The sequence below is a fragment of the Uloborus diversus genome, chromosome 9, assembly GCF_026930045.1.
Source record: "Uloborus diversus isolate 005 chromosome 9, Udiv.v.3.1, whole genome shotgun sequence".
Taxonomy (NCBI): domain Eukaryota; kingdom Metazoa; phylum Arthropoda; class Arachnida; order Araneae; family Uloboridae; genus Uloborus; species Uloborus diversus.
Genome location: NC_072739.1, coordinates 78,763,619 through 78,773,474, shown reverse-complemented (window position 1 = coordinate 78,773,474; position 9,856 = coordinate 78,763,619). Strand labels below are relative to the sequence as shown.

The 9,856-nt window shown below is 32.3% G+C and overlaps 1 protein-coding gene across 1 annotated transcript; it reads right to left on the bottom strand.

Annotated features, from left to right (window-relative positions):
* Positions 1–2,077: 2,077 nt before the first annotated feature.
* Positions 2,078–8,817, bottom strand: LOC129229781 (U-scoloptoxin(01)-Er1a-like). Its single transcript, XM_054864155.1, has 4 exons — positions 8,786–8,817; positions 6,051–6,088; positions 4,175–4,381; positions 2,078–2,988 (listed from the first exon to the last, which is right to left on the bottom strand). The coding sequence occupies exons 1-4, from the start codon at positions 8,805–8,807 to the stop codon at positions 2,764–2,766; spliced, it is 492 nt and encodes a 163-aa protein (XP_054720130.1). The 5' UTR covers positions 8,808–8,817; the 3' UTR covers positions 2,078–2,763.
* Positions 8,818–9,856: the final 1,039 nt, after the last annotated feature.

Below are 9,856 nucleotides of genomic sequence, written 5' to 3'. Positions count from 1 at the left end.
TTAGACATATATGAGGTAAAAAAAAAGATTGGGCACCACTGCTATTGAATAAATCTTTTTTATGCCACCTTACGCCAATTGTGTCAACAAGTTTTGTGGCAAGAAAGAGCATTAGATTTAGATTCAAATTCAATTGTTTCCACTTTTTAAAAATTTTGAATTGTCTCTTTTGTGGGGTCGGTCTTTTCTGTATGCATAAAAATACTTTTTGTATACATAGAAGCAGGGTTAGGGACATCATTCATCTTTTGATGCTTTTAAAAGGTTAAGATTCAATATTGTACATAAGTAGTTAATGAGAGACAAAACTGATTCATTTTAAAAATCTGTGTTCTAGAAAATGTAAATCTTGGTATAATAGTGTCCCATGTACTCGACGTAATGTCATCAAAAGTTTGATAAACTCAGAGTTGTCAGATTGAAGGATTTGAAATGAATTCTTTCAGTATTTTGTAAATACGTAAAAAAAATATCTTTGCTTTATGAAACTAATTGTTAAATCAATGTAAAATAATGAGGATCTTGTTGCATGACAAGTGACGCTTGAAGCTGACAGGTAAGCCTTAAATGCAGCGTGTTAAATGCCATTTTGCAACGTATAGCCACAGACATGAGAAACGAGTTTTGCTCACTCTCACTTAGCGAACCGATTCCCATGTCTATGAACATACCCAATTTAGCAGTAAGTAACCGCCCCTAAGCCAGGGCTACGGCAAAACTACATGCAATATACATGTGTGTATACTACATGCATCTCGGTTATCACACCTTGAGACTGCTTCAATGAGATGTTATCTGCCTCCAGCTCGGTTATTCACTATTCCTGACTGAGGAGTTCTATTAAGAACAAAACTGCAGTCTCAACCGAGCTGTCTGGTACATTGCATAAAATATCCAATTTAGTTTTTATAAAATGCTGGAAGAAAAAATTGAAGCTCTGTAGTTGCCAATGAACGAGAAAATACTCACTGGAGATGTTATAAAATCAGTTTTTAACTCGTAAATAGAGCGCTCAACTAATTTAAAATAAATATGGAATAAGTTTCAGAATTCGCAAATGCACATGCTGAATGCAAAATCTTTTAAAACTTTTATCAATGTTTTTAGGACATTTTATTGCAATATTTTTCAGTTAAATCCCAATGGTGCCAAATTCTGTTTTTAAAAAAACCATAAACCATGCTGAAGTTAATCTATGATTATTTAAACATTTCCCTCGTGATTCAGTTATGAGTTGAAAGCCAACCATCTTTTGAAATTTCGTTTCGATTTAAAAACATCATGCATTAAAGGGTACAGTCAAACTGATTCAGTTCATATTTGCAATTTTATTTGTTTATTCTAAAGAAACATTTTCAGCATCAAAGAAGAGGAGCAAGTAAATTATATCTGGTGTTACTTTGCACTTTCTGAAGTTTGATCTTTAACATCTCTAGCAAGCGTTATTCACGCAAAATGTGCAAAATGATATCAAAGATATAAAATAGTCAATTAATTTTGGGACAAAATAACATATTCTATTCATTTTTTTGTTTAATAATAATTTTAACATTGTTGAAGTCAAAAAAACTGTCAGAAATGAATAGCTCACTTCCGAGGATTTTTCAATGGTGAGACTGACTTCTTTATTTTTGACAATTATTTTCTAACTGTGTCAGAAATTCATTCTCAAATCTCATGCAATGTTCCCCAATTTGATGAAGCTTTTTCGTCAAATACGACGAAAAATGCAAGGATGAATTTCGGAGAGTGAAGCGAGGAATATGAAGCATTTTATTACAACGTCATAGCCTCCTTGAAAATATCTGCAACTTAGCTCGTTACAGCTTATTACGGTCGCTGTTAACAGCATCGAAGTAGTAATTTTTCCTTATTTCCAGATTAACCAGAGATTTAAATAGCTTATATAAATTATTTTTATCATTGCTTTCCCTGCAAATATTTGGCCCATTAAAATCCTTCATTCTGATAAATTTAAATAACTAAATCTTATACCCTTTGCTCAGGCTTTGCTCGTGACAAAATATTGTTGAACTTAATGTATTAACAATGCGTAAAAATATGGAAAACGGAAGCCTTTTGTTTTATATTAAAATGCGTTTATTTTTACAAGTAGCTTACAAAAACACCTTATCCATTTTTACAAACAAATATTGTACAAAATACTTTACATGACACACAGCGATAAACAACATTTGAGGATATTTTAAACGGATTCATTGAGAAAATATCCACATAGCAAGCAGTTTGACAAATATACGAATCCTGAATTGGCTTTTCGACTTAGATACAAAATGACGTAAAACATGACATCACACAAGTGACACATAAAAATACTTGGCTTTGTCCGTAGCGGAAGACATCACAGAAAGTTGTCCGTTGTTCAGTTCCTGTTATACGTCTGTGGGAAAGATCTGGATGATCAAGCTTTTATTTTTCCTCCCTCACAAGCGACATTTGTTAGAAATAAGCCATAATTTAAATACATAAGCATGAGAGAACGAAATGTGTATTAGATATAATTTAAAGGAGCATTAATAGGCACTTATTTAAAACCACCAAATGTCAGTTGCTACAAGACCAAATCACCTACATTATCAACAAAAAAGGATTCCCCACATAACAGTAAGTCTTCAGAAGATGTAAGCTCAACTGGCAATAGTTAACTTAATCAAGAGTGCGTCGAGATTGTCGCTCTCATCAGAATCGAGGAATCTTGATAACCTGGATCTTTCGTGGTCAGAGATTGGGGTTCAGTCGGGTTTAACCTCTCTGCCTGGGTGGTGCTGGGGCAGCACCACCGGCCTGGTATCGGGCAGCTAAACTCTCGATCAGAGGGGCTGCTCTTTGGATGTCCTGATCATCGAGGAAGGCCACCTTGGGATCACCCAGTCGTAGGTTGTCGTTCAGGTAAAAGAAACTTGGGGCATCTGGGCAGGGAACGGCATCTTCCGGCATGGAGCAGGTGAATGTCAGCTGGTTGAACATCTATGTGGAAAGTGTAAAAAGTACAATGATTTATTGTTCCGTATAATGATGAAAGTTTACCTGTAACTCTATTTCTCACGTTTCATTGTAATAATATTGATGTGTTCTTTCTTCGCTACTTTTTGCTGTAATCAACTGTATTTCTATATATTTCATTCTATTCAAAAATCAAAAATGTTATAACCAACACTGTATTTTTTTTTGTTTATAATTAAACTCCCCCCGCTGTTCCTTCCCCACCTTTGACCTGTTCTTCCCTGGATAGTAGACTTCACTCTCCTCATCAAACCGATAAGGTCTAGATATCATTCGGGGGGGGGGGGATGGAGGAGTTCAGTTTAACTGTAACGTTGCACAGAAAGCAGGTAAGGTAAGATCATATCCTTAATGAAATTGTTTATTGGAAAATTTTAATAAAATATCGTGCTATGTCTCTTAAGCTAAAAAGAAAGAATAGAATCTATATGATTAAAATCTATGTGCGCCTGTCTGTGTGTGTGTCGGCAATCTTCTCTGAGCTGTCAACGTCTGCCAGGCTAATACTGGTACGTTGGATACCGGATATTCGGAGGAAGTCATTCAACCTTGTATCACGCACCTAAACTTTAACGAACAGGAGATAACTGGAAAAACATACCATTAAAGTCCTGAAATGTCATTCTGTAGGCATAAAATCTGACGACATTTGTCCGATTTGATTGACAAATTTTGGCGAGAAATTACCAACAATGTCGCGAAATTTTGCGAAATATTGACAAGTAACAAGCGGCAAGGGAACGGAGCTTTGGTAATCGAGTCGTCGTAAGCGGTAAATGGAGATTGGCAAGCGAAACGAGCAGGGGACGGAGTCCCCTAGTTTATGTTAAAATTCTGAATTAATTAAGGAGCTATTTTTAAAAACCTTTGGCTAAAATCATAAATTTATAATAGTTTTTCAATGATATTGCTAAAGAAAATGTAGAAACATTAACAGGGGTCGCTTTTTACCTTAGTAGTACTCAGTTTGTTAAAAAAAAGAAAAAAATTAAAACAGTAGTAACAGATTTAAACTAGGTCTCTATGATTTCTTGTGAATAAGAGATGTCCTCACAAAATACAGAAAAATCAAATTAAAAAAAAAAATCGTTCAGTTACTGAGAAACATTGAAATAAGACAATCAGCAATACGAGAAGTATGTTTGCGTACCGTTTGGTTGCCACAGAGGAAGCTGAACTGCTGTGTGTCAGCGGATCCGCTTTCTTCTACAACCGTGTGGCAGACGTGGAAGATCTTGCAGTTGTTCTCAACGTCTGCGTAGTATCCCTCCGCACCTTGCGGGCATGCGAAGGACGTTCGAATGCTTCCTACTAAGAGATCGGCACCGTCGGGTAGTTCAAACGCCTCTCGTTTTGACTGTCGGAAAAAAAGAGGATGTATTAGTCACATTCGTTCATTAAAAGAAAAAAAAAAAAAAAAAACTGGAATGGTTTTACAGCACTAACTGATGAAGGGAAAACACTGTTTTCTCATATCGTGCCTCAGAGCAATAGTAGGATATCTTAGTAATATTCCTAAGATTAGATGTCTTAGTGTTGCTTTGAGGCGTCTGAGGGTATAGAACAATGGTAAACATTATTTCCCTTTTATAGTTGTTTATTTTATTATCTTCAATAAAAGGAATTTTAAGCGTTCGAATCCAACGTTTGCTCGTTTCCGTGCTATTTTTTAACGTAGCAAGGATGTTTTCTGTATTTTTATTGTGATAAGTCTAGAAGAAAAATACTAAGAAAAACATTTAAAGCAGGGACTATGCCGCTCCAAAGTACACTGAATGGTCCTAAAAGGTCTAGAACATTCAAAGGAGCTCAGAAGAGACGCTTTTCAAATTATTGTGATCACAAAAGCGAAACCTTCACCACAAAAGTAGTAACTTAAAATAAAAAAAACCCCCTCAAACCCTTTAAAATTGTAAGATGCAGAAAGTACTTCTCTGATGAAAGGAATATTGTTAAAGCTACAACGAGAATTTTATGTATTGCGTGAAGAAAATATATGTGGCACTTAGAGGTGTAGTTTAAAAAAATCTGTGGAGTGAAGAAGCAGAATGGCGCTTTCAGAAAACAACAGGGCACTTCAGAAAGATAACATTAACGCGCCAGAAGGTATCGAAAATGCAAAAGGGTGGGCGTATCAAAAGAACGACAGGGTACACCTGCATTTTGCCCTAATTTATATAGTGATCCTTTCTGTCTATGATGGCACAAAGTATCGAACCACGAAATTTCGCGTTATTTTCTAAAACTAAAGAGATAATGATACCTCCTTACTATATCTAGCTGCACTGAGCTTTTAGTACCGGAATTAAACGGGAAAAACACACACACACATATATATATATATATATATATATATATATATATATATATATATATATATATATATATATATATATATATATATATATATATATATATATATTGTTTGGAAGGTTCGACAACCATTTTAAGTTTCGCAATTAAAAATAAAAGTTGAAGTTAGAAATATTCAAGAATGGTGCTAAAATGTTGCTTCTTAACAATCACCTTGCATTCTTTTTTCTCTTACACATGCAACACAAGCATTGGAGACCGAGACTTTCCAGGACAAATGCGTTAATTCTGGATTGTGTGTAGGGTGTAAAAACTGTATAAACGTAAATAGAACAAATATAAGTCTAAAGGTAAATTAATAACTTAATTATACTAGTAGTTTAATTTTGCGTTGCTTTTTTTACAACTACAGTTCTTATGACCAATGTAAGTTTCGTATCATTATGTAAATTGGAATTTATTTTGTAGTTGTTTCTTTTTAAGTCAATACCGTGTTTGTTGAGGAATCTGCTGAAAGAACCGTCGTTGAATTTGTGTTGTGTTTAAGGTATTCTTGTACAAATACTTTCACTCAAATTTCAGTTATTTATTTTAAGTTCGTTAACAAATTCAATTCAGTAAAGCTCAATTGTGGGTGTTTTTTAAGTAACATGAGATAAAACGAAGCCTTAATAATTAAGTTATGCCAAGAAAACATAATTTTAAAAACTCACCCTTGATTTAGCGTTAACTGCAGCAATCGTCAGCAGCGCTGGAAGCAAAATAACGATTAAAATTTTATTTGCAATTCGTATTTAAAGCATTACAAAAAAAGTTAACACATGAAAAAAAGTTTACCTTTCATAGCGAACAATTGTTTACCATATTTGAAAAAGTATATTTTGCAAATGGAAACTTGAATCCAAATAGAAGTCCCACTCATATTAAAAATATTTCGGAAATTCGTTTGAAACTTTTAACGTATTATTTTACTAATTACAAAAGCACAAGAAATGTCTTTATGAGCATGTGTTTTAGATATTGCATAAATGCTGTATTTAATTCATAAATTTCTTTTGTTCATTAAAATATTTCTAAATTGCTTAAATTTTATGGCATTTGTTGCATAATTATTCGTTTACTATCGAAAAATGTAGTTACGATATGTATGCTTATAGAAGTGTTGTCGATTCTTTTTAAAATCAATTTTGCTTCACAAGTTTGATTATTAGACCTTTACGTTTTCAGTTACATTCCCTTTTCTAAAGCTGTATTATTTTTTATTTTGATGACTACTTTTCCTTATAGCTTTAGCACACAATGTGTGTTTTTTTTTTTTTTTTCAATACTTGCTTTGCGTAGAAAACGCATGTAATCCAGACATTAAAAATTTATAGCATGTGTTACGTGTCAAATTTAGCCTTAATTCCTAGATTTTAACATGGTGAAGTATATATATTTGGAAACCAAATTGAGTCTAAATCAGAGAATAAACCTTTTTGGTAATACTGCTTATGCACATTCAACTGTTTGGGTTTTGTGTGTCATCTGTCACTTTTTCGTGGCGAAAAAAAAAGCTTGTGTATTAGTTACGTTTGATAAAATACAGGGTATCCTAAAACGACCGCATAAACTTTGCACAACCAGATTCCTCTTTGGGAGTACATAAAAACAGTCCACAGAAGCGTTCTTGTACGATCCATAATTTACCGAGAAAAATACGAAAAACGAAATATGACATCACTGCCGATGCAAGTAAAAAAACACTTTATTGGACATATCAACAACAGTATTTTCATATCTTTCCAGACGACAGTGTTTAAAACGTCATTACACGTATTTGTTGTTATACGTAATGTACGTATACTGCTGTTGATATGTTCAATAAAGTGTTTTTTCTTGCACCGGCAGTTACGTCATACTTTGTTTTTCGTATTTTTTCACGTAAACTATGGATCGTACAGAAACACGCTTCTTTGAGCAGTTTTTTTCTACTCCCAACGAGGAATCTAGCTGTGCAGAGTTTATGCGGTCGTTTTGGGATACCCTGTATACAAAAAAAAAAAAAAAGTACGAATAAAAAATTTAACTGCAGCTTAGTAGCTCAAAACAAGTTAAAACTGTACTGTCAATTCTCGATTATCCACGAGTCAATCAACAACCAGGAACATATATTTACGTACCAAAAGGCAAATACTAATAGCTTGGTTTTTTTTTTGTCGAAAAATTGCAAATTTAAACTCAGTTGTTTTGTGTTGTTTCTTTATTTGCTTACTTATTTATTGCGCTTTTTTCATTGTACATACACTTGTTCTTTATTCATGTTAACTTCTGTTGGGCAAAAGTACAAAGGATTTTACTGTACGGTATATATTTTCACTGTTTGTAGAAAATATTATGCATCAATACTACCATGTTTTTGAGTAAATTTTTTTCCTTATTAGTCCTTTATTTTAACCTTTTTACGGTTTCTCCGCGATTTTTTTTGTCCCACTCAGTTCCGTGGATAATCAGGAGTTTACTGTATCTTGTATTTGCATTTAATTTTTATGTTCAAGTGTCAAATATTCTGGCACTGTTAAAGCTTTCAGAAATGAAGTCGCAGCCACAAAATGTTGTTAGTAAGTAATGCAACGCTTTCAAGGTACTTTTAATTTTGCCTCTGTTAAATTCAGTGCTTTAATCAGTATTAAAAAGTATATACTGCCGAAATTTGGAGATATGCTTTGTTTTCAATTTTATTTTCTAAAGATGGAAATGGCCAAATCAATGTTCTATCATAGACGTGTTGAACAAAATAAGTAAAATACATGTAAATATGCGCTAGAAACCAATATGATTATTTAATGTCGAATAAAATTTTCATAAATTTTGTTCGTTCTGTCGCTTTACAAGTTTTTTAAAAATATATATTTTAACTAGATAAAAACAGACAACAGTGAGCATATTAAAATTTCACTAGTTATCTTATTCTTGAATACATTACGTATTTTTTTATGACATCTTGCTATTGACATCTTGCCAATGACATTTACTCAAAGTGCACTATTTTTCTAACATTTAATTGAAACGTTTTTGGTGGAAAATGAGTCGTTCCAAAGCAAATAATGAGCAGACAGTCCTGTTTAAAGTATAACAACAGCTGTTGTGGTTTTAAATCCGATAAACTCATTCATTTATAATGAAATCCGTATCAAAATAAACCTATCAATTAGTTTAAATTTTTGCTTTACGAATTGTTTTGGTTATTATATACCAAGTGCTACCCTTTGTTTTAATAATTACTATAGCTTTTATTTATTATAAAATAAGATTTAAAAATAAGCCAAGAAACACCCGTGTAACTTTCTAACAACTCAAAACAAATACAGAAGAATATTGAAAACATATTTCACCGGAATATTTTACGTTTGCAGCCCCGTTTATTTTGTATTAACTGTTACTTTTTATAATGGTTAAAATAACTTACCGCAGATTATTATCGTTTTCATTTTCAATAAATAGTTCTGAAATGGAAAATGTAAAATTAATTTGTCAAATTTTTATGAATAAGTTACAAAATACTAAATAATAAATGTGCAAAGTTTGAAAAAGAGAAAAACATATAAAAATGCATAAATTTATAAAGAAAACCATAAATTTTACGTGCATTTCCTCAAAATATTTCAAGAAAATCTAAACTAACAACACTTACTTTTGATTAAAAAAGAATCGATATAAAGAATTTCTAAAAATCAATTTTGCTTCTTACTACACTGGGAAAAATGAAGTTTTCAAAAATAAGTACATTCATGCTTTCAAATTTTCTTCAAACCTTGCGTTTCAAATATGAGTACCCATGTCCACAAAAAGTGTGCTGAATTGTTTCAGACTCAAACATGAGTACATAACTCGGTTAATACTAAATTTAGAAATTATTTTATACTCAAAAATGAGCACATAATGTTTCATTTCTGAGTAAGAGCAAGGTTTTAAAAATGAGTATTTGATTGCCTCAAATTTGACAACCGCATCATCGGAGCCATAGCGTCTCGGTAATACGCTCAAATTTGAGTACTTTTTCTTTTTTTTTTTGAAATTGTTTTTTCTAGAGTGTAGAATTAAAATTGCGTTAATCAACTAGTGCTACTCTTAAAAAAACTACTACTAGTAGTATTATAAAATCAGTTTTTCTTAATGAAAAAAGCACGAACATAAATAGGAATTTATGCCTGAAAGTGCTTTAGATATTATTAATCAATATGGAGCGTATATATATGATCTCTAATACCTAGAGTAATAATAAAAAAGAAAAAAACAAACAAAATTGTTACATTAACTAAAAATTTGTAATAGGAGCACATTTACGTTAGTGCAAATGTATTTTTAAAGACGTGTGTAAAATATGACAAAAATTAGGAATGCATTTAACCTATATATGTAACAGATAGAAATAAAAGGGAACCAGAACCTCTTATTGCAGATTTAACTAATGATCCGTTGCCGAGATAGTCCCAACGAACTTTGTGAAAAAGAGTAGAAATTGATTGGTAGCAAAAAA

What these genes read in the sequence shown, in the direction of transcription:
- LOC129229781 (XM_054864155.1), bottom strand. Translation starts at nt 8,807, where the DNA reads ATGAAAACGATAATAATCTGCG. An exon ending in CAGTTAACGCTAAATCAAGG is followed by an intron (nt 4,382 to 6,050) that starts GTGAGTTTTTAA and finishes TTTTTCCGACAG; the next exon opens with TCAAAACGAGAGGCGTTTGA. An exon ending in TCCTCTGTGGCAACCAAACG is followed by an intron (nt 2,989 to 4,174) that starts GTACGCAAACAT and finishes CTTTCCACATAG; the next exon opens with ATGTTCAACCAGCTGACATT.